The sequence below is a fragment of the Podarcis cretensis genome (genome assembly GCF_951804945.1).
Source record: "Podarcis cretensis genome assembly, chromosome: 9".
NCBI classification, from domain to species: domain Eukaryota; kingdom Metazoa; phylum Chordata; class Lepidosauria; order Squamata; family Lacertidae; genus Podarcis; species Podarcis cretensis.
In genome coordinates, this window is record NC_137178.1 from 58,063,124 (window position 1) to 58,088,948 (window position 25,825).

The 25,825-nt window shown below is 42.7% G+C and overlaps 1 protein-coding gene across 1 annotated transcript in view; it reads left to right on the forward strand.

Moving 5' to 3' along the window:
- TUSC3 (tumor suppressor candidate 3) overlaps positions 1-12,191 on the forward strand; it is a 130,837-nt gene extending 118,646 nt beyond the window's left edge. Inside the window, exon 10 of the mRNA XM_079989812.1 lies at positions 11,714-12,191. Within this exon, the coding sequence (XP_079845938.1) occupies positions 11,714-11,729 (16 nt within the window). The 3' untranslated portion in view covers positions 11,730-12,191. The remainder of the gene's footprint in view (positions 1-11,713) is intronic.
- Positions 12,192-25,825: the final 13,634 nt, after the last annotated feature.

Consider the following 25,825-nt stretch of genomic DNA (forward strand, 5'->3'; position numbering starts at 1 on the left):
GTTTTCTTTATCGGAGAAGACTGAGGCAAAGAAGGCATTGAGGAGTTCAGCCCTTTCTGTGTCCCCTGTTTGCATTTCACCATCTTCTCCTCTGAGTGACCCCACTGCTTCTTTGTTCTTCCTTTTGCTACGAACATACCCATAAAAGCCTTTTTTGTTGCTTTTAACCTCTCTAGCAAGCCTGAGTTCATTCTGTGCTTTACCTTTTCTGACTTTGTGTCTACACGTGCTGGCTATTTGTTTGAATTCCTCTTTGGTGGTTTCCCCCCTTTTCCATTTTTTGTACACATCCTTTTTTAATCTTAACTCAGTTAAAAGTTCTTTAGATAGCCACCCTGGCTTCTTTAGGCACCTTCCATGTTTCCGTCTCATTGGTATTGCCTGAAGTTGTGCTTTTACTATCTCCCTCTTAACAAACTCCCAGCCATCATGAACTCCCTTTCCTTTTAGTATTACTGTCCATGGGATCTCACCCAGCACTTCCCTAAGTTTTATGAAGTCGGCTTTCTTAAAGTCAAGAAATTGAGTCCTAGTATGCTTGGCTGCTCCTTTCCGCTGTATAGTAAACTTCAGAAGAGCATGATCACTCGCGCCTAATGATCCTTCCACTTCTACCCCACTAACCAGGTCATCAACATTGGTTAGGACCAGATCTAAAATGGCTGTTCCTCTTGTTGCTTCTCCCATTTTCTGAACAACGAAGTTGTCTGCAAGGCCAGTGAGGAATCTGTTTGACCTTATGCTCTTGGCTGAGTTTGACATCCAGCAAATATCCGGGTAATTGAAGTCCCCCATTACTACTATCTCACTTCCTTTTGCATGCTTGGCCATCTGTTCCAGGAAGGCATCATCTATGTCCTCCGTTTGGCTTGGGGATCTATAGTAAACTCCCACAATGAGGTCCCTGTTATTCATCTCTCCCTTAATTTTGACCCAAATGCTCTCACTTTGGCTTTGAGGTTCTAAATCTTGGATCTTTTCACAGGTATACACATCCCTGACATATAACGCCACTCCTCCTCCTCTCTTGTCTGGTCTGTTTCTCTGAAATAGATTGTAACCCTCCATTATTACATTCCAGTCGTGGGACTTATCCCACCAGGTTTCAGTGATGCCTATTATGTCATATTTAGTTTGCTGTACCAAGAGCTCAAGCTCATCTTGTTTATTACCCATGCTTTGCGCATTAGTGTACAGACATTGAAGTCCATTAATCATTCCCCCGTGTCTCCTATTTAAGGATTTTTTCCTCCCACCACTAGGTCTGCGTGCTGTTTGCTCCATTTGGTCTATGACATTTGACTCTCAGTCGATCAAAGCAGCAACACATGTCCATGAGATCCAAAGATCTTCCGTCAAGGAAAAGGTTGTTCTGAGGAGAGCATATTTTCCTAGTCTTCACTGCATAATAGATTCTTGTTTGGGGGAAAATGTGATTTCTCATGCAGATTAAAGATGATAATCACAGACTGAGTGTTGAAACAAGACTGAATGAATTTATCCATGAGCACATGTGAAAGATTGGAAATAGACTGATCTGTCCATCCCTAACAAAGCCTGACTCACAGCTGTGGGCCAGAGAAGGTTTCAGGCCCTCGTACTACTAGGCAGTCAGAGGTGGTGGCAGAAAAGCACTTCTGTTTTCAATCTGCTTAAGTATTTGAATAGTATTTGGAAAGGGATGCTACAACAAGGTTCCAGGGGAAAGAAGAGGACCACACACCACGGGTGGAAAAACAAGTATGGGAAGAAACAGGGCATCAAACACAGCTCTTGTCATCACTCTCTTAATCAAACATTAACCACCTCTGTTTCCTTAAAACTATGGAATCCATGAGCTGCTGATCCCTGGTAATATGGTACAAATGCATTTCAAGTCTTGGATCTAGAAAGATGAGGGAACTACATAAAAGACAATGCAAAATATTTATATCTCCTTCCTGTCTCTTACTAGCTCTTCCTTGAATGAATATTTTCAGCTTGTATCCCTTTTTATTTTTTAAAAAATCAATAAGCAGCATGAAATATTACTTATCTGCGTTTTCAAAAGAGCTTTCCATGTGTGTCAGAGTTCTGTACTAAAAGTATTGGAAAAACTCGGCAGGGTGGAAACATAATTTCTGCAACATCTTGATATGTTCTTTGGAGAGGACTCTGAGAAATGGTTCTGATACATTGGACTACTTGACTGTGGCATGTTTGAGTCTGAGAGGGGTTGAACCGTGCATTCAGATACTTTTTCCGGCCAAACCAGAAGCTGAAACCACGTTAAAAACATATTCAGAATATAATAATTGCATGAAAAGGTTTATTCCCATCAAATCCTCCTCACCCAAGATGACCACCAAAGAGAGGCAAACAGCCAGTCATTGTTGTTGTTTAGTCATGTCCGACTCTTCATGACCCCATGGACCAGAGCACGCCAGGCACTCCTGTCTTCCACTGCCTCTCCGCAATTTGGTCAAACTCATGCTCGTAGCTTCGAGAACACTGTCCAACCATCTCATCCTCTGTCGTCCCCTTCTCCTTGTGCCCTCCATCTTTCCCAACATCAGGGTCTTTTCCAGGGAGTCTTCTCTTCTCATGAGAAGAGAAGTCATTAGTGCTACCCAAATGCCTGGGAAAACAAAAATGCTGAAAGAGTGACAAAGTTAGCAGCAGGTGAGCCTACTTAGGAGAAGCATTCAATTCTCTGTAAGAAGTGGTACAAAGAGCAGGGTGTCAGATCATACTCTCAGGATCCAAGCAGATTCATATGGGAAAGCGATGAGCAGTGGAGAAGCTCCTGTAGGGGTCTTAATTTGGCCCATGTAAGGTGTGAGGCAGGACGCGGGTGGCGCTGTGGGTTAAACCACAGAACCTAGGACTTGCCGATCAGAAGGTCAGTGGTTCGAATTCCCGTGACAGGGTGAGCTCCCATTGCTCGGTCCCTGCTCCTGCCAACCTAGCAGTTTAAAAGCACGTCAAAGTGCAAGTAGATAAATAGGTACCGCTCCGGTGGGAAGGTAAACGGTGTTTCTGTGCGCTGCTCTGTTTCGCCAGAAGCGGCTTCGTCATGCTGGCCACATGACCCGGAAGCTGTACGCCGGCTCCCTCGGCCAATAAAGCAAGATGAGTGCCACAACCCCAGAGTCGGCCACGACTGGACCTAATGATCAGGGGTCCCTTTACCTTTACCTTAAGGTGTGAGGCAGGTAAAGATGTGGCTGCAAAGGTACAATCAGGAGCTTTGCAATGTATTCTCGGTTGTTCCTTGGCAAGCAGGGTTTGTATTCAGTGGCTTTTATATTTGGTGCCAAATGCAAGCATTGCTACTGGTTCTGCTCAGAAGCTCCCAGTCAGAGCTCCCGAGTGGCGTCGATCCCTGTTGAAAGCAGGGTTGGAGTTCATGCTGATTGGCAGTGAGTTCCATCCTTTGGGATCTAGAGCTTCTGACTGGTGCTGACTCTAAGCACTGATTTGATTGGCTGGAATCTTCCGTCACAGCGTAGCTGATACACGCACCATGCTGCAAAGACGAAGTGGGTCACCTGACATCATGGGGATATAAGATGATTGGCAAGCAGCCCCCTAGAGGTGGGCTGTGTCTTCAGGATCCAACCCACCAAGCTGAAAAGGTTTTCAGTACAGGGCTCCTGAACCATATGAGGCTTTAAAGGTCAAAAACAGCACTTTGCATTGGACCCAGGAACACTGAGCTATGGCCCTCCTTTCAAAGCAAGTCTTTCTGCCATCACTGATCTTCTAATGGAGGAACAAAGTTTTAAAACACCTTTTTTTCCACAACTTTCTTGCTCACGGGAGATATCCTGAACTCACATCTTTGATCATTCCTTTGCTCAGTTAGCAACTGACATTTGACCTGTGCCCCTGAAAATTTGTTGCATTTTTTTAGACTTCTTTCTGTGCCAGGCACCAAACTTATAACAAAGAGGCAGCCTCAGAATTGTTCTTTACCTGTTTTCTTACCTTTCCTTCTTTCCTAATCCGTTGGGTCCATTGAGAGGAAGGGGTAGAGAAATCCCCACTAATATTTTGAGGCTCATTTTGAACTTAATTCATATACTTTTTTTAAAAAAAAAAAGAGAGATATTATCCTACTCATTGTTTTACAAGTAATTTGAATGGCATATTCAACAGTTAGTCTTCAGGTGTGCTGTCTGGAGAATCTCTGGTGGCTAGCAACACAACAGCCTTTACAGCTAAATTTACTAGCTCCTGAGTCAATATTTTATAACTTTTCTGGCCTAGTTACCTGCTTCAGTGCTGTGTCAAAGTCATCTAATATCACACCCTTCTGCTTGGGGAGTTTTTACCCAACTCTCTGGGGGTATTATAGTCCCTGAGCAAAGCATTGCTGGATTCATTAGGCTCTTCATGAAATCAATTTTGTCTCCTGCAGTAATCATGAGTGGCTGTGCTACAGTCTTGCCCCTCTGCCTGTTTCCTTTAGGTTAAATCTCCGGGCATGCATGTAACTTGCATTACTTTTAATGAAAAATAAATGTCTTGTGCACCAAACACAACAGACAGAACTGAAACACCCTGTGTTAAAAAGTATCTTGGGGGTTTTAACCATCTCCTTTTGATATCATTAGCTGCTCAAGCATAACTTAAGTTGCATCTATTATTTACTGTTATTATTCCTTTATTCCATATTTTCTTACTCTACTACAGCTGTTGCCTTGGAGTAGGCTAACCTTTGTTCACCAACCACATCGCCAGGCTTCCATATCATTTAGGGTGGGGAACCTGTGGCCCTCCAGCTATTGTTGCACTCCAGTTCCCCTCAGTTCCCCTTCCTTCCCTCCCTCTCCTCTTTTTGTGAAGATTGCCTGCTCTCGGATCCCACAGCTGGTTCTCCCTTGGTCTCCTCGCTGGCCCAAGTGGGACTAATTTAGCCAGCTAGCCCTGGTGATCATCTAATGTTTATTGGATGGATTTCCCCCCTAAATTGATTTTTTATTTTTTATTTTATTGTTATGTACGTTTTATACCGTATTTTATGCTTCTTCTTTTTTTGTAGCATCAATTAAGTGTTTTAAATTTGTTGTTAGCCGCCCTGAGCCCTGAACTGGGAAGGGCGGGGTATAAATAAATAAAAATATTATTTTTATTTATTATCAGTCCCAGCCAGCATGTCCATTGCATAGGGATTATTGGAGTTGGAGTCCAACAGCATCTGTAGGGACACAGATATGTCAACTAATTCCTCCCAATCCAAGCCTGACTACAAAACTAGACTACTAGACAGGATTTTTTTAAATTATTATTTCCCACCTACTTCTTCTGTAACCAAATTGTATTCCTGCATCCTGCATCTTTCAAAGGAAGAGAGAAGGTGGTCTGAGAACCCAAGGGATGAGAAGTTTACAGTTGTAGGGCAATCACCAAGGAATCCCTTCCAGTGTGAAGTGGTTGGAACTTGTTCTGTGAACTGCCCTGAGAACTCTGGGTGTAGGGCGTTATATAAATTCAATTTTAAAAAAATAGATCTGCTGCCACACTGTTCTACTAATGGTAGACACCCTGTTAAGGTTCATCCCCGCCTACGTATTGCCCCTTTGGGGAGCTTAGGGCACCACTGGCATGAGGAGGCAGCACTTTGTCATCTCAAATGGCTTGAGGCTGCCAGATGAGCCTTGGTATTAAGATAAAGTAGGTTACAAGGATGCTTCTCTACATGCTTTTGGGTTTTTTAGACTTGATGCACATGAATGGGGAAATAGACTCCAAGTTGTGTGAGACCCACAGCAGTTAACATTTTAAGGCTTAAAAAATGCACAGCAAAGCATGCTTGACAGATGACACCCCATATGATGACCATGTTGCCTGCGGTCAAGAGAAAGCTCAGCCACTGCTGGTTTGCTTATCTGCCTCATCCTGCCAACTAGTAAGAATAGCATTAACATGCATCAGCTACAGATGAGTGGTGGAATGGTTATAAATGTGGGCTCAGAGTGTCACAATGTGCTGTTAGTTACTCAGCTCCAACAAGAGTTGACCTTCTATATTATTAGCCAGGATGGGGTCAGTCCTAAATCGCAATGTCTAACTGTGGAAATGAGGTGACAAGAACTCCATAAAAGACATGCACCAGATGATGCCTAGCTCTCATTCTGATGGAAACATACTAAGGAAAACTGAATCTTTCTATTTGCATGTGTTTAAAATAATTGATTGTAAAGAGAAATTGAAGGCTGCATTCTGAAAGATGTAGACCCCAAAACAAAGTCCACCCTAAGACCACAGATATTTAAACACATTATGTGTTGCATAACACCAAACAGCCATACTAATATTTCCTGAAGCAGGTGATGGTTGGTCCTGCATCAATAAAGGGAACAAAAAGCCACTTGTCTTAAGCCGCATATCTCCATGAAGTGATATGCTTTGAACATGAAATCAAATAAAAATAAATCAAGAGTGAAAGATTGTGGGGGAGGTTGCCTATCATCCCCAGCCCCTGCTTTTTATACATGGCCGTATACATAAAAATTGTAGGAGGATCCTTTACTATGTCTATGATGGTTACTCTTGCTTTTGATCATCTAAAGAAAAATGGGCTAGAAATGGCAGTGTGAGAAAGTTGAGTCTGCAAATGAGGCTGGCTTTCTTACTTCTTTTCTTTTTAAGTGCTATGTAAGATAACTTCGCAAACTCAGTGGTGCAAAACGTATACCAAAATAACGATAACATGTAAGTAAAATGTATTATAATACATTATATAGATATGCCCCATGTGTTCTCTTCAATAAAAAGTTTTCACCCTATCAAAAAAAAGAGAGAAGCTTAAATGCTCATCAGGGCTTCTGTAATCTGAATTATTTAGTCATAGTTTTGAACAGTAATTTTCAAAATGTAAGGCCACTCTGAGCAAGAGTCTTGAAAGGCACTGAGCTTCCTGTTCATCATTTCACTCAGACCTTATTCATTTGTTTTGGTCTCTGTTGCTTGGGTGTTGTCCCTCTGTTATGCTGCCTCTTTTCCCAGACATATTTTGTGTTCCCACAAATGTCCTCAGTTGGTAACACTGCCTCACATCTAAAGCTCTATCAGAGTTGGGCAAAATACAGAACTGAGGCAATCCTGATTGGGCAATTGTGTAAATACAGTTTACTTCCTCTACCTATCAGACACTGCTTCCATGCATTTCGATCAAGGATAGATCAACCTATGGCCTTCTGGGAGTTGTTTGGATTTGAATTCCCATCTTCCCTGACCATTGGTCATACTGGCTGGAGCTGATGGGAGTCCAACAACATATGTAGGACCACAGGTTCATTGTCCCCAATTTTAGTCACACATTGGGAAAGGAGCAGGACCAACCATCCCCTGAGAGCATGTGCCCCAGCTCTTCCCTGACATTCAGAACAATATTTCCAAATGGGACTCTGCAACCAGCAGTAGGCTCTGTGAGCAACATTTTCCTTTACTAAAAATAAGGATGCAGTGAGAATTCTGAGATGTAAATCTAACCCACAAATATTCTCAGGAATCTCTATATTTGAAGAGCTTCAGTCATACTAAATATGGTTGCTTACACAAGATTTTGTACCTGCCTGATAGCTTGAGGCTACAGGAGAATTAGATGGTGTCCTATCAAATCTGAGAGCAGACAAATACAGTACCTTGGACAGTTCTAAGGGAGCCCTGCTGGCTAAAAGCAGTCTCCTACTAAGTTAGCTCCAGAAGTGTCAACAGGAAATGTATTTTACCATCTGCTTCCTAATTTGTATTGAGATTAAGGGGGGGGGGAATCGCTACCTGTTCAGTAACATAAGCGGAATCACTTAAACAGTAAGATCCTAGAATTTCAGTGGTCTTCTGGGTAGAATACTTAATAAAGAATCAAGTTGTCTCTGGACTCCTCGTACCAATTACAATATAAAATGATGTGGTTCACATATTCTGTTTCTCAAATTCCACAGTAACAAAGACATCCCTGAATCTTACTTACTTAAGTAGTAAGTAAAAAGAAAAAAAGAAAGCAAGACATTGTGCTCTCCTAGTTTTGTAAATAGCTAATGTCTGCAACTATGGAGCTCTGGCAATTCCATGATTTGGAATATTATTTAAGAATAGTGGACAGCATGACCGCAGTTCTCAGATGGTATAAATATAGGTCTGTTAGCCTCTGGATAACAGAAAGTTGAATCTCCTTTATGTTATAATACCCAAAACCTCAGTGGAGAAACCCAGCATAAGTATCTCCTTTTTCATGACCAGCATTCCCTGGGTGAGGCCAAGAAGTACTATAACTAGAAGGGCAGAGGGAAAAATGCAAGTGCAGACATTATTTCAGGGCATTTATTCACGCTTTACATTCATATGCCCACTTCATGATATAAAGTTGCATTCCCCACACAGAATCATATGTACAAAACCTTCCTTTAAAAAGATGGATTGAACCCTTCCCAGTTGAGGATTGAAGGCAGCAATCCATATGTAAACTGATCCCCCCCCCCAAAAAAAAACCCCCACCTGTGGCTTTAAAACTTTGAATAGCTGAAGGAATAAAACGGTGACCCTGGGGTGCGGGGGCTTCTTGGCTGAAGTTAGCAAATTCAGTCACTCTTGTTGCTCAGACCAAGAATATGGTCTCTTGAGGGAACTAGAGTCAGCTGTAAGCTGTGGTTGGTGTCGCCTCACTGGAGGAACTGCCTGGGAGGCCAAAGGCTGTTTTGCGTTTATGGTTGGGGAGATAGCAGTACTGCAGTACTTCAGCTAGGAGGGCCCTGAATAAACTACTAGCAGTTCTTCCTACAAGGAAGAAGCCAGAAGCTTATCTTCATCAGAATTGTCCACCGCACTTCATCGTCCTCAGGTCATCACAGTAATAGAATGCTCAAAATAATAGTTTCCTTACAAAGAAAAAGAAAGTTCTTCACCATTGTGGTGGTAGAGGAAGTCATCAAATCACATGAAGAGGTCAGCAACAGAAAGCAAAGACCTTTGCCCTTCAAATCGTACCTCTCCTCTCCGCTTTCTGTATGATTGAGTAAGAACGTGGATTTTCCACTGCCCTATGTAATCAGATCTTCAGTCCATATAATCAATTAGTGCAAGCTAAAACTGATGTTGGACTTAATTTTCCTGAGGGGGAAAAATCCAGCTTTTCTGAAATTGCATTCTCAGTTATGTGCTTCTAGTGTGCCAAAAATGGGGCACAGTACTTTGAAACTGACTAATCAGATATTTAAGATTTGTTCATTTCATGTATCCTTTGACTGCATCACTCTTGTTAGAATATTTGAGAATACCACAAACAGATTGCGGTATACGTTGACAGACCTTTGCTGTTTATAGACACAGAATTATATTTGGGGGAGGGGAGGAGAATGACATGATTATTGCTACTGGACTGATCAGAGATTGTGATGTGTGAACTTGATACCAGTTTATCCAGGTGCATGCACAAGGAGGTTAGGCTGCTTGGGAAGGCAGAGGAATAGATAGACTGCCCATAAATAATCTGTAGAAATATGTAATCATTGTTGGACCAAAGTCGACGGTTGTGGTCAGATTCTTCTCAATGGAAAGGTGTGGGAGACTCATTGTTGAAGCCATAAAAACCAATCTGCATCTCCCTGCATGCAGCTGAGTGCTGGGCCCAAAGGTGGAGGAAAAGTGCCAGGTCAACCACAGATTAATAGAAAAGAGGAGCAAATATATTGTGCTGCATTAGAAATGTGAAAAATTCATAACCAGAAACTCACTTCAGATTTGTAATGTTTATATAATGACACCATAGCTCAAACATGAACTATTAAATGATTACTCGGAAAATATCACGTCACACAACAAACCCAAAGCAAATGGCACACGCTCTTGAGATGCAAAACCCATGTGTACACATTGGATCACACTAGGATTAAGAGCTAGACCCTTTGCATACATTGCATGCCAGCCAATCTAGATTTGCCACCCTGGAAGCTGCAGCCAATCCTGACATTTTGGCAAGCATATTTATAAGCAGTTAACTTGGAAATCTGACTGCAGCACCACTGCTTCACTGATGCTTCTTAATGTCTCTCCCTCTATTTTACTCTGGATTTGAGGGGAAGCTGGGAAATCTTCTTTGGTTGTGGAATGGAGCCGGTGGATTAGTTTTTGTGACTTCCATTTTTGAATTCCCAATACTACAATTGTTATGCATGCGTCATTTGCTCTTCCTGCATGTATCCATTACTGCCATTTATTTACACACACACACACACACACACACACACACACACACACACACACACACACCTTGGAGGTAGCAGTCCATGCCCATTAGTACTTGTGCTCATTAAATCACTCCTTTTTTTGTTAATGGAAAACACAGCCATTAAATTTAACTGCCCGATCACATCAGCATTCCATTTAGTTAAAGCATTTGATAGATTAGCTGGAGGTTCTGTTTTACTGAAGTCTGTTTAAAGTGCTGCACAATGCCCACCTGTTAACTTCAGTTAAACAGAGCCTGCAGCTAATTTTCCCTATGCACAATCACATGATCGTATAAAGGGAAAGAAATTGCTTGGAAATTTTTATCTTTTATTCATCCCTCCCACATGCCTTGGGGCTGCCATTTCTTTTTACAAGTTTACAGATATGCAAATTGCATGGCATGGTCTTGTAAGTGTATCTCACTGGGGATGAATAGCCAGCTTTCCAGAGCCACTTTCTGATCTCTTCAGGGTGAAATTATGAAACTTGTCTGGCCTTTCCTGGCATTAATATTACACTGCTCTCAGGGGACCTCTTTTTCCCCATATGCATGTCTCAGCAGGGGATTTTCAAGGACAGAGAAGGAGCTTAAATGGAACTGCTGCACTTTACTTTTTGAAGGCGGGGGGAGAGAGAGACAGTTTTAAGATCTACAGTCAAGTCTATGTGGAAGGAAATCTGCACAAATGTAGATAACATTTATAGATGCTCTCAGAGTGGATCTGGGTGCAACACTGTCAAGACCGAACAATATTTTACCCTCAATAAAGGAATCAATCTGTGAATGGATGGATATGAATGGTGGGAGATTCAGAATAGACAAAAGGAAACAATTCACACAAAGCATGGTTAAACAATGGGTTGTATCCAGTTGTGAACTTCTACCAGTGGAAGCGCACCTGATTTTCACTAATTCCCAACCCCATGCAGCCACCCTGTGCCTCCCAAGAGCTCTGAGGGATTGGACCACCTCCTGAAAGGATGGGATAGGGCACAGAAGGCTGCAATGGATACAGTGGAGTGGTGAAAATTGGGTGCCTCACCCTATATAAGAAGTGTTTTTGCTAGCAAAAGCTACCATAGGATAACCCTGTGGAATTTGCTCCCTCAGTGATAGCTGCTTTAAAGGGGGATTAGACATATTCATGGAGGATAAGCTACCAGTCAACTATTATATATTACCTCCAGTGTTGGGCTCTGGGGATTGAGGTGCTAAGGAAGAGGAGCATGAGAGGGTACTGTTGCAATTGTATCTTGTTTGCGAGCTTCCATAGGAATCTGGTTGACCACTCTGTGAAGAGAATGCTAGACCAGATATGACTGTGGTCTCATCAAGCAGGGCTCTTTTTTGGACTTGTGTGTGATTATGTATAACACACAAGCATACACACCCCTAAAAAGGGTGATAAATCTCCTTTCCAAGAGCAAGAAGCCAAGCTACATGTGCACTCCCCTCTCCCCTTGAATTTAATCTTTTTTTTTTTTTTGTTCTTTACAGCTTCTTAATTAAATGAATTCAAGTGGGATTCTCATAAGGCTAACGTTTGCTACGAAGATAAGCAGCTTCTGATAGTATCTGCTTACCAACATTACATTTCTTCAAGAGTCTTTGCTTGGTTCATCTGCTTCCTGTGATAAAATTGCAGCATTTGTGTGCAGAAGACAATTTTGTTTTTGTACCTTATTACCAAAATGCTTCATCTGATTTATAATGCATAGCAAACATTGAATATCTAAGTGGAAGATGTGATAAACAGAAATGAGTGGGATATGCTTGGTGGTCCCCAATTTAAATAAAGTTAACTTTAGTTGGAAAAGTCTTTTTGATGTTGTTGAATTGCAGCTATATTGACTTCTGATGAAAAAAAAGTCAACCCATTTTAGAGTATGAAACTGTACTCTTGTGGCAGAAAGCAATGTAAGATTTATTAGTACCAACCCAGGTTTGCATAATAAAGAAAATGAAAGCTGAATAAGTGCTGAAGACTGCAGAGTGATTTGTTAGCATGCATTCCATGTCAAAACGATACTGATTTCAGCTGGTATTCCCAAGAGGGCTGCATTTTGGGGAAATTGCAAAAAGAGGAAAAGTTTCATTTCTGAGCATTAAGAATCATAAAAATAGAAGATCAACAGATAGCCAAACATTCTGGAGCATTACTGGTTGCTGTTTCTTCAGGAGACGGAAGAGCCATACCAGCAACTCCTTGCTCATGGATCCTGGGATGTGTCAGTGCAAATTTGCTCCTGTACATCTGCAGGAAACTCCTTTGGGTTACACAATTCCTTCATATATTCCCCAGTCAGTGCTGAGGATACAGGTCTTAATGTGGCAAGGAAATGCTGCCGTGGCCTCCTGTATTCTTCATAATGAAACCAGCTCCTCTGTCAACTTTAATTATGATGGGAGGGTTGTTTCTGAGTCTGTGGTGGTATCACATCCTGCATGGTCAAGGTGTGGCACATGAGAAGATCAGAACTCTCTTTTATGGAGGAGGGTGGCTGTCTTCTCCCCCACCAAATCTATCCATATCCATCTATCTGTAGTGACCTTGAGGGTTATTTCCACTATTTCTGTCTCTGTGAATACTTTCTGTATTGAGTGTCTTGCTTAGAACCACCTACCAAAAAGCTGAAATGAGATTATTTGTTCTTTACCTTGCTTCACTAGGAGATTTGGTAAAGCCAAGACTGTATACATGGAGTTACATATAACTCTGAGTGGTGACAGTGAAAAAGTACAAAGTGGTATCTGGTAGGATAGAAGTCAATGAAGTTGCTTGGATCATCTCACTGGGCAAGATCGGCAGTAACTTAAGTGAAGCGCTGTCTATTTCACCACGGCCTCATACTGAAGATGAAGAGGGTTGGGGGAAGCTAAAATGTATGACTTTATGAAGACTATCCAAGGAGCACGTTGCTAAAGTGAAGGGCTGCAGTGTTTAACTGAACAACGTGTTAGATTATTCAATCAAGGTGGAGAGATAGTTTAATTGATTAAATTTATCAGGTTTTTAAACTTTTGAACAATAAAGGTTCCCTTAAATGATTGGGGTGCAGATATGTATCAAGTACTTATAAAAACCACAAAGGGCAACTGCCATCTTAGAAATGGCATCCCCACTTTTTCGCTTCAAAACCCATGTGATGCCTGAGATGTAGTCTACACTGAAACACATGGTGTGGCCTGTCCTAAATGCTCAAAATTAGTGTTGGGGTAGAATGGGACAGTGTCTGATTCTGCCTACCAGGTTGGAAGGGCCCAGAAAGCAAGTAGCATCGGTTGGACCACAAGTTCCCCTCCCTTAACAAGCAGGGAGAATGCTAGACCGGGTTCCATGTGAATCCTGACCTCTGGATGACAGCCACAACCCACTTTGAGGTAAGAAAACAATTTTCCAAGTCCATCTTCCATAACAGAGATGTTGAAGAGAGAGGAAGTGGGTTTTGACCCTTGAAAGGGCAGTCTGGTGGAAATAAATCGACCAACTTTGCTGTGAAAGAGGCTCCAAATGTTTTGTGCACACCTTGGATATCAGTAGGTACATCATAGAATCATAGAGTTGGAAGAGACCACAAGGGCCATCGAGTCCAACCCCCTGCCAAGCAGGAAACACCATCAGAGCACTCCTGACATATGGTTGTCAAGCCTCTGCTTAAAGACCTCCAAAGAAGGAGATTCCACCACACACCTTGGCAGCAAATTCCACTGTCGAACAGCTCTTACTGTCAGGAAGTTCTTCCTAATGTTTAGGTGGAATCTTCTTTCTTGTAGTTTGGAACCATTGCTCCGTGTCCGCTTCTCTGGAGCAGCAGAAAACAACCTTTCTCCCTCCTCTATGTGACATCCTTTTATATATTTGAACATGGCTATCATATCACCCCTTAACCTCCTCTTCTCCAGGCTAAACATGCCCAGCTCCCTTAGCCGTTCCTCATAAGGCATCGTTTCCAGGCCTTTGACCATTTTGGTTGCCCTCCTCTGGACACATTCCAGTTTGTCAGTGTCCTTCTTGAACTGTGGTGCCCAGAACTGGACACAGTACTCCAGGTGAGGTCTGACCAGAGCAGAATATAGTGGCACGATTACTTCCCTTGATCTAGATGCTATACTCCTATTGATGCAGCCCAGAATTGCATTGGCTTTTTTAGCTGCCGCGTCACACTGTTGGCTCATGTCAAGTTTGCGGTCAACCAAGACTCCTAGATCCTTTTCACATGTACTGCTCTCAAGCCAGGTGTCACCCATCTTGTATTTGTGCCTCTCATTTTTTTTGCCCAAGTACAATACTTTACATTTCTCCCTGTTAAAATTCATCTTGTTTGTTTTGGCCCAGTTCTCTAATCTGTCAAAGTCGTTTTGAAGTGTGATCCTGTCCTCTGTGGTGTTTGCCACCCCTCCCAGTTTGGTGTCATCTGCAAATTTGATCAGGATGCCCTTGAGTCCATCATCCAAGTCATTGATAAAGATGTTGAATAAGACCGGGCCCAAGACAGAACCCTGTGGCACCCCACTAGTCACTCTTCTCCAGGATGAAGAGGAACCATTGATGAGCACCCTTTGGGTTCGGTCAGTCAGCCAGTTACAAATCCACTGAGTGGTAGCATAGCCAAGTCCACATTTTACCAGCTTCTTTACAAGAATATTATGGGGCACCTTGTCAAATGCCTTGCTGAAATCAAGGTAGACTACATCCACTGCATTCCCTTCATCTACCAGGCTTGTAATTCTGTCAAAAAACGAGATCAGGTTAGTCTGACATGACTTATTTTTCAGAAATCCATGCTGACTATTGGTGATCACAGTATTCCTTTCTAGGTGCTCACAGACTGTTTGCTTAATGATCTGCTCCAGAATCTTCCCTGGTATTGATGTCAGACTGACTGGGCGGTAATTATTTGGGTCCTCTCTTTTCCCCTTTTTGAAAATAGGGACAACATTTGCCCTCCTCCAGTCTGCCGGGACTTCGCCTGTTCTCCAGGAATTCTCAAAGATGACTGCCAGTGGTTCTGAGATCACATCTGCCAGTTCTTTTAATACTCTTGGATGCAGTTCATCTGGCCCTGGAGACTTGAATACATCTAAACTAGCCAAGTATTCTTGTACTATCTCCTTAGTTATTCTGGGCTGTGTTTCCTCTGCTGAATCATTTGCTCCAAATTCTTCAGGTTGGGCATTGTTTTCTTTATCGGAGAAGACTGAGGCAAAGAAGGCATTGAGGAGTTCAGCCCTTTCTGTGTCCCCTGTTTGCATTTCACCATCTTCTCCTCTGAGTGACCCCACTGTTTCTTTGTTCTTCCTTTTGCGACAAACATACCCATAAAAGCCTTTTTTGTTGCTTTTAACCTCTCTAGCAAGCCTGAGTTCATTCTGTGCTTTAGCTTTTCTGACTTTGTGTCTACACGTGCTGGCTATTTGTTTGAATTCCTCTTTGGTGGTTTCCCCCCTTTTCCATTTTTTGTACACATCCTTTTTTAATCTTAACTCAGTTAAAAGTTCTTTAGATAGCCACCCTGGCTTCTTTAGGCACCTTCCATGTTTCCGTCTCATTGGTATTGCCTGAAGTTGTGCTTTTACTATCTCCCTCTTAACAAACTCCCAGCCATCATGAACTCCCTTTCCTTTTAGTATTACTGTCCATGGGATCTCACCCAGCACTTCCCTAAGTTTTATGAAGTCGGCTTTCTTAAAGTCAAGAAATTGAGTCCTAGTATGCTTGGCTGCTCCTTTCCGCTGTATAGTAAACTTCAGAAGAGCATGATCACTCGCGCCTAATGATCCTTCCACTTCTACCCCACTAACCAGGTCATCAACATTGGTTAGGACCAGATCTAAAATGGCTGTTCCTCTTGTTGCTTCTCCCACTTTCTGGACAACGAAGTTGTCTGCAAGGCCAGTGAGGAATCTGTTTGACCTTATGCTCTTGGCTGAGTTTGACATCCAGCAAATATCCGGGTAATTGAAGTCCCCCATTACTACTATCTCCCTTCCTTTTGCATGCTTGGCCATCTGTTCCAGGAAGGCATCATCTATGTCCTCCGTTTGGCTTGGGGATCTATAGTAAACTACCACAATGAGGTCCCTGTTATTCTTCTCTCCCTTAATTTTGACCCAAATGCTCTCACTTTGGCTTCGAGGTTCTAAATCTTGGATCTCTTCACAGGTATACACATCCCTGACATATAACGCCACTCCTCCTCCTTTCTTGTCTGGTCTGTTTCTCTGAAATAGATTGTATCCCTCCATTATTACATTCCAGTCATGGGACTTATCCCACCAGCTTTCAGTGATGCCTATTATGTCATATTTAGTTTGCTGTACCAAGAGCTCAAGTTCATCTTGTTTATTTCCCATGCTTTGCGCATTAGTGTACAGACATTGAAGTCCATTAATCATTCCCCCGTGTCTCTTATTTAAGGATTTTTTCCTCCCACCACTAGGTCTGCGTGCTGTTTGCTCCATTTGGTCTATGAAATTTGGATGATCATCTTCATCAATTGATAGACTCCTACCTTCAGGAGCACTGTCTCCCTCCCCCACATTAGTCAGTTTAAAGCCCTTCTGATGAGGTTTCTGAGATTTTTGGCAAAAACATTCCTCCCAACCGTTGTGAGGTGCACCCCATCGCTTGCCAGAAGTCCATCTTCAAGAAACTGCAGTCCGTGATCTAAGAATCCAAACCGTTCCTGTTTACACCATTTGCGAAGCCAGCTGTTCACTTTCACTATTTTTCTCTCTCTCCCTGGGCCATGTCGTTCAACTGGGAGGACAGATGAGATGACAATTTGTGCATTTAATTGCTTCAATTTCCTGCCCAGAGCCTCATAGTCTCTTTTGATCTTCTGGAGGCTATTGCTTGCAGTGTCATTGGTTCCCACATGAACCAAGAGGAAGGGGTATTTGTCAGTGGGTTTTATGGTTCCTTGCAGTCGTTCAGTTACATCTTGGATCTTAGCCCCGGGGAGACAGCACACTTCCCGAGACATCTTGTCAGGCCCACAGATCACTGCTTCTGTTCCCCTCAGTAGGGAATCCCCTATCACCACTACGCGCCTCCTCTTAGGTTTGGTCGGGGTTCTTCCGTGAGCTGTCCGTTCCAAGGTCGCCTGCACATTCCCTGAGGACTGACTTTGCTGCTCTTCTTCATATACCTGATCGACTGTAATGAGGGAGAGATCCTCAAATGGAGTCTGCTCTTCATCTTCCATGCTAGGGGAAAGGACCTCAAAGCGATTGTGTATTTCTAAACAATCAGAGCGAACACTGGGCTTCCTACTTCTTTGAGTCACGTTTCTCCATATATCTGGCTCCTGTGTTGGTGAACTAGCCTCCTTCTCAGGGGAGTCCCCTGTCTCCTCCTTGGTGGAGACGGTGTGCTCTGTTGCTTCCAAGAAGAGCTCCAGCTCTCTAATTCTTTGGAGCGTAGCTACACGTTCCTCCAGTTGCTGGACTTTGTCTTTTAAGAGGGCAATCAGCATGCAATTGCTGCAGGTAAAGTTGCCTGCAACCTTTGGCAAGATGGCTAACATTGTGCAGGAACCGCAGGCGACTGCAGCTGTTCCCTCACTCTCCATCTTGAGAACGTGTCGTTGGGGGTGGCTACAGCGGTCCTCCATCATAAGAAGCGTGCAGACAGGACAAATAACTCCCCCCCAAAAAAACACTAGGTCTCCCCCAACAAACGTTTGGGGAGATGGATCAAACTGCGCGCGCCACTAGGCGCGCGCCGCTGCCCTGCTCAACCACTAATGGAGGTTTGCAATGAAATTATGGAGGGGAAAAGAGCGCCGGAGTCGTGGAAAGATGCTTACATCACTCTTATACCGAAAAATGAAGCGGAAAAGACACAGCTTAAGAACTACCGCCCCATTTCCCTACTTAATGTGGATTATAAAATTTTTGCAGATATTTTAGCTAAAAGACTGAAAAAAGTTTTGGCAGGAATTATACATAAAGACCAAGCAGGCTTTCTTCCAGGAAGACATATGTCAAATAATACAAGGAATTTAATTGATATTTTGGAAAAATTACAAGTTAATATCAATACGAAAGCAGTATTGATATTTATTGATGCTGAGAAAGCCTTTGATAATATCTCTTGGAGTTTTATGAAGAAAAATTTACAAGGGATGGGGGTGGGAGAAAGGTTTGGGAACGGTATAGGGGCGATTTATTCTGAACAAAAGGCAAAGTTAATTGTGAATAATGCGGTTACAGAAGAAGTTAAGATAGAGAAAGGGACACGACAAGGCTGCCCAATTTCCCCTCTACTTTTTATTTCAGTCCTGGAGATATTGCTGAACATGATTAGAAGGGACCAACAGATTCAGGGTATACAGGTCGGAGTGAAACATTATAAATTAAAAGCCTATGCAGATGACCTAGTTTTGACATTACAGGAGCCAATCCCTAGTACTAGAAGAGCTTTGGAATTAATACAAGAGTTTGGTCAAGTGGCAGGGTTTAAACTTAACAAATCAAAAACTATGGTTTTAGAGAAGAACCTAACACAAATGGAGAAGGACAGGTTTCAGAGAGAAACAGGTTTAACAGTGGTGAAAAAAACAAAGTACCTAGGGGTGAATATGACTTCAAAGAATGTTAATCTATTTAAGGATAATTATGAAAAATGTTGGTCTGAAGTGAAAAAAGATCTTGAAATATGGGCAAATTTAAAATTATCCTTATTGGGTAGAATAGCAGTAATCAAAATGAATGTATTGCCAAGAATATTGTTTTTGTTCCAATCATTACAGATAATTGACAAGATGGATTGTTTCAAGAAGTGGCAAAAAGAAATTTCTAGATTTGTCTGGCAGGGCAAAAAGCCCAGAATTAAATATAAAATTCTTACTGATGTGAAGGAGAGAGGGGGGTTTGCCCTGCCGGACTTTAAACTATATTATGAGGCGGCAGCTTTTTGCTGGCTGAAGGAATGGCTACTTCTTGAGAACACAGACATTCTTGATTTGGAAGGGTATGATAATGCTTTTGGATGGCATGCATATTTGTGGTATGGCAAGGACAAAGTACAAAGGTCGTTCAAAAACCATATTGTCAGGAAAGCGTTGTTTAATGTTTGGATCAGATATAAAGATCTTTTGGAGAATAAAACCCCAAGGTGGCTTTCTCTAATGGAGGCTAAGGCCTTAAAAAAACTTAACATGGAATCTAAATGGCCAAAATATTGTGAAATTTTGGAGCAGGAGGGAGATAAATGGAAATTGCAGAGTTATGAGAAACTTAAAGATAAGGTGCGTGACTGGTTACATTATTTTCAAATAAGAGAGGCCTATAATATGGACAGGAAAATTGGCTTCCAGGTGGAAAAATCGAAGTTGGAAACTGAATTATTAGAACCCAGGGTTAAGGTATTGTCGAGAATGTATAACTTGCTGCTGAAATGGAATACTGAGGATGAAACGGTTAAATCTGTTATGATAAAATGGGCACAAGATATTGGTCATAACATTATGTTTGCTGACTGGGAACGGTTGTGGACCACCGGTTTGAAATTTACGGCATGTAATGCCTTAAGAGAGAATATTATGAAAATGATGTATAGGTGGTACATGACCCCAGTCAAGCTTGCAAAAATCTATCACTTGCCCGACAATAAATGTTGGAAATGTAAAGAGGTTGAAGGTACATTTTTTCACCTTTGGTGGACGTGCCCAAGGATTAAGGCTTTCTGGGAGATGATTTATAATGAAATGAAAAAGATATTTAAATACACTTTCTTAAAGAAACCAGAGGCCTTTCTCCTGGGCATGGTCGGTCAATTGGTACCAAAGAAGGATAGAACCTTTTTTATGTATGCTACTGCAGCAGCAAGAATACTCATCGCAAAACACTGGAAGACACAGGATCTACCCACCTTGGAAGAATGGCAGATACAAGTAATAGACTATATGGAACTGGCAGAAATGACCGGCAGAATCCGAGATCAAGGAGAAGAGTTGGTGGAAGAAGATTGGAAGAAGTTCAAAGTTTATCTACAAAATTATTGTAAAATTTATGAGTGCTAAGGGCAGTGTAAATGAAATGACGGGGATCCAGTGATTAGGATAAGGAAGTGTATAAAGGGAAAGAGAAAGGATAAAACGAATTTGAATGAGCTTGCTGAAAAAACTTTTAAAGTGGAATACAAGAAGGGAAGGCGGGAGGAAGCAAGGAAAATAAGGTTTTGAAGACCATTAGAATGAACCAGAGTTGTCTTTTAATGCTTCTTTTATTATTATGTTGAATTTTTTGTATGTTTCTTTTTGTTTCTATGCTTTTTTTTTCATTTCGTTTGTATTTCTGATGTCTGTTGTTTGTTGTTCTGATTATATTTTGTGAAATTTAATAAATATCATTTAAAAAAAACAAACAAACTGCGCGCGCCACTAGGCGCGCGCCGCTGCCCTGCAAGCTCTGATAAGCTCCTCCCACAGCTAATCACCTGCCTCAACAGAAACCCTGCCCCCTCTGACCTTTGCACAGGGAGAGCAGCTAATCAGCCACAGGAAACACACACACAAGAAAGCCTTTTTTGCTCCTTCTTCAGCTGCTGCCCTGCAAGCTCATTTCAGGAATGCCTTCCAGAATTTGATATGAAGGAGAATGTGTATAATGACACTCGCTCCTTAGAGACTTCTTGCATCCAGTGTTGTTTTGTATCCCGGCAGTCTTTTATATTCAGGGTTCTGAGTAATCTGTAGCCTGCAGTACAAAGCCCCCAAAGAGTGAATTGAAAAGGCTACTATGGAAGAATAAGGGAAGCCACCAGCTGGAAAGGCCACTGGTTTTTGTTGACAGAAGCCGCTAGTATTCATAAAGAATGTAGGAGTGGATTGTGCAGTCTTTGCTTCCATCTGCAATGAGAGCTGTGCACTATTTGGCCTAGAAGCTACTGTTTGTGCTATGCCAATTTCAGCAAGGGGACAACTGCAAAAAATGAAGGTCAAACGAAAGAAGATAGCCTTCTTAAGTACCAGGATTTTATTCATTTTCCCCCTTTAACAAAACAAAGACCTAACAAAGCAAAAAGTGCTACAGAAAAGGTGCCCCCCCCAACAAAATAATGTGAATTTAGAGAGAGGGTGTGTCAAATACACCATAAATAATACAAAGAAGAAATAGTAATAATGATCATAAAGTACATTTCAAATACATTACACTTATTTGATTTGCTCAATGTATCTGTATTTTTAAAATCAGCATAGTGAGAAGCATAGCTGTTTTGTTGAGACAGACTCTTTTTACAGAAATCAATAAAACATCCAGTTAGCCGACGTGGGGATCCAGGGCACAGTCCTTCAATGGCTGCGCTCGTTTCTCTCTGGTCGGGGACAGAGGGTGGCGCTTGGGGGGGAATTGTCATCCCGCCACTCCTTGGTGTGTGGTGTGCCTCAGGGTGCAATACTCTCCCCGATGCTTTTTAACATCTTTATGCGCCCCCTCGCCCAGCTTGTCCGGAGTTTTGGGCTGGGCTGCCATCAGTATGCTGATGACACCCAACTCTATTTGTTGATGGACGGCCACCCGGACTCGGCCCCAGACACACTGATCAGATGCTTGGAGGCTGTGGCTGGATGGTTACATGGGAGCCGGTTGAAGTTAAATCCTTCGAAGACAGAGGTCCTCTGGCTGGGACGGGACGACATGGGACTGAGGGGGCAACTCCCATCTCTTGCGGGGGTGCAATTAGTGCCAGCACCGTCCGTTAAGAGTTTGGGTGTAATCTTCGATACCTCCCTCTCCATGGAGGCGCAGATTGCAGCTATAACAAAGGCGGCATTTTTTCATCTCCGCCAAGCTAAGCAGTTGGCTCCTTACCTCTCTCGCCCTGACCTAGCCACTGTGATCCACGCGACGGTCACCTCCAGACTGGATTATTGTAACTCGCTCTACGTGGGGCTGCCCTTGAGACTGACCCAGAAACTCCAGCGGGTGCAGAATGCCGCAGCGAGACTCCTTACGGGGTCTTCGCTTAGAGATCACATTCATCCGGTGCTATACCAGCTGCACTGGCTCCCGGTGGAGTACAGGATCAGGTTTAAGGTGCTGGTTTTAACCCTCAAAGCCCTATACGGCCTAGGGCCCTCGTACCTACGGGACCGCCTCTCCTGGTATGCCCCACAGAGGAACTTACGATCTTCAAATAAAAACACCTTGAGGGTCCCAGGCCTCAGAGAGGTTAGGCTGGCCTCAACTAGAGCCAGGGCTTTTTCGGCTGCGGCTCCAACCTGGTGGAACGCTCTGTCACAAGAGACAAGGGCCCTGCAGGACTTGACATCTTTCCGCAGGGCCTGCAAGACAGAGCTGTTCCACCTGGCATTTGGTCAGGGCGCAGCCTGACTCCCTCTTCTGGCAATCTTTACAAAACTTTAGTTTATGGTTGCCATCAATTTTGATTTTAATTCATTTTTATAATGTTTTATAATGTCATACTGTTTTAGTGTTGTTAGCTGCCCTGAGCCCGGCTTCGGCTGGGGAGGGCGGGATATAAATAAAATTTATTATTATTATTATTATTATTATTATTATTATTATTATTATTATTATTACTTTTTCCCAGCCTTTGTCTTTTCCTTCCCCTCCTTATGTGGTGTGTTAATTTTTCCAATGAGGCAAAATCCCACTCTCTGTCTAATCAATGGCTTGTAATCTCTTACGCTTTTCATATAGAATTCTGGCAGTTGTATTTGAACTACAGCTCCCATCAACCCCAGCCAGCACAAGCTGGTTGGGTCTGATGGGAGTTGTAGTCTAAAAAATGGAGGAAACAAGGTTGGTGAAGGCTGATTTCACCTGTTAATTTCTTAAAATGTTGGCAAAAACAACAACCCATTTATATAGTTCAAAAGGGGAGGGGAGCAGAGTGTCCCATGACATTCCATAGCTAGTGGTCCACCAATATTTCTTTGCAGTGGTGCATTACCTTCAGATATGATAGATATCTATATTTCTGGCATTTCCAACTATTTGCAAGGTACTTCTTTTATTATTATTATTGAGCACTGGAGTTCTGTACCATCCTGTTTTGACATTGTGATAACATTGTGATATCTATGACCCTTGTTCCACAAGTTGCCTCCTGCAGGGATTTGAATTTCATAAGTATATTTGTCTTGTTAGTGTGACATTCCTTCTCATGGATAGGTTTATTCCCAGACCAAGGTTAAAAGACATCGGACAGAGAACTGTCTTGAATTTAAATACACTTTTGGGCCTCACATTGTATACACGTTTTTTGTTTTCCAACGGCCCTGTTCCCAAAGACTTTGAGAATGATAACAGAATTGAAAAGAGCCAGGTTGTTTAGCCGTATGGCGCCTTAAAGATTGGCAGATTTTCTGTGGTATAAGCTTTTGCAGGCAAGAACCCACTTCATCAGATACAGGTTTGGGGAAATGCATTCCCTGCCCATCTTCCTGCCCCCCACATTTCCTGCCCCCCACATGTTCAGGATGAATGCTTAGAAAACCCTCGTGTTCTCCCTTAAGGGCTGGTTCACATGTTATCCATGCTTAGAACATAAGAATATAGTATAGGAAAAGCCCTGGATCAAGCCAAAGGCCTATCAAGTCCAGCATCCTCTTTTCACAGTGGCCAAGTAGCCTATGAAAGGCCTGCAAGCAGAATCTGAGTGCAACAGCACCATCCACCCTTGTGATCCCACAACTATATAGAAACTGTATAGAAACATAGGAAGGTGCCTTATACAGATCAGGCTATTGGTCCATCCAGCTCAGTATGGTCTACATTGACTGGCAATGGCTCTCCAAAGTTTCTAGAAGTTCTACCTGGAGATGCCAGGGATTGAACTTGTACCGCTGAGTGATGACAACAGAAGCAGAACATAGCTATTGGGGCTAGATAGGCTTATCCTTCATGAATTTGCCTAATTCTCTTTTAAAGCCATCCAAGTTGGTGGCCATGCTTGTCCTTCTCCCTCACTTGTTACCCCTCAGAAGAGCAGCAGCTTCTCGTGCCCAAACAGTTTGGAGAAGGAAGGGAAGCCACTGCTGGAGTTAGCAGGAAAGGAAACAGCTGGACAGTGATTTGCTTGTTCTTTCTCATAAGGAAGTGTAAAGGGAAGGAGGCAAGCTTGGGGAAAATACAATGTTTGAATCGGTTTTTAGATCTGACACCAACCTTCTACGTTCTTAACAAAGTGTCTCTTGTCAAATATGTTCCACTATAATGAATAATCCTGACTTATTAGTACAAAAATGACAGCTAACACCTAGTCTTTTCAAATGTAAAGCATTCTGCCTTCCCGATATAGACTGTTGGGATTAACTAGTAATTTATGCATTGCAGTTGATTTCACAGAGGCTCGTGCATGCAGTCTTATTTCTTGCTCCCCCTGTCTCCTTTCAAGAAACAGGCTTCGCTTGGTGGGGGGGAGATGTTAACCATCCCTTCTGATTTTTTTCTAGATGTGGGTATGGCATTTTTTATTTATTTTTTTGTCCTGGTTATCTGTTTTTGTTGGTAAAAGTTCCTCTGGTTTCATGTTATTATGGTAATAGTGTAATATAATTATGGGACACTGCTGAGCAAAACTAGTTGCATGTGTTTGTTACTAAATGAAAGGTACAGGACTCTGTGTTTTTGTTGTATTATGATAAAGCTTGGAGTATTCAAAAAAAGGACGACTTGAAAACTCAAGTTCTCTCCTCCTTGAAGAGAGGGATCCTAGCTTGAGTCAGATATAGCACCCACCCACAGACCCACACCAAATAGGGGTTTACATTGATTCTGCACTGTTGTGTATCCTTTACACTTCCTCAAGGGGGGAAATTACATTTGGGAAAAAGGAGGAAGAAGTAGATAATGGAAGGGCCCTATTGGCACAGACCAGCACCAACAGCATGCATAGTGCTCCCCCAGTGTGGTGTAGTGGTTAAGAGCAGTAGACTCGTAATCTGGGGAACCGGGTTCGCGTCTCCGCTCCTCCACATGCAGCTGCTGGGTGGCCTTGGGCTAGTCACACTTCTCTGAAGTCTCTCGGCCCCTTTCACCTCACAGAGTGTTTGTTGTGGGGGAGGAAGGGAAAGGAGAATGTTAGCCGCTCTGAGACTCCTTTGGGTAGTGATAAAGCGGGATATCAAATCCAAACTCTTCTTCTTCTTCAGTGTTGATGAAACTTGGTGTGTTTTACTGCCTTCTAACCCTCTCAAGGGAAAGGGACATAACTCAATAGTAGAGCACCTGCTTTGCATGCAGAAGGTCCCAGGTTTAATCCCCAGCATCTCCAGGTAGGACAGAGAGAAACCCTACTCTGAAGCTTGGGGAGCTGTGACCCTCAGGGTAGACCATGCTGAGGCCAATGGACAAATGGTCTGGCTTGGTATAAGGCAGCTTCCTCTAGTCCTCTAGTCCTGTCATGATTTCTGCTCATATTGATCCAGATCCCAACGTATAGTTTAGCAGAGTAAAACATAAACACGTTGCAGGATTCCCCCCCCCAAAAAAAAAATAGACCAGAGGCAATTAATTCCATCCAGCAGTGTTTACTACTACTGAAGGCAAATGAGCATATCGGTCACAAATATCTTCAGGATTGGCACAGTCCATAAGAAATCCAGTTGCAGCAGACTTAAACTTACAATCAGA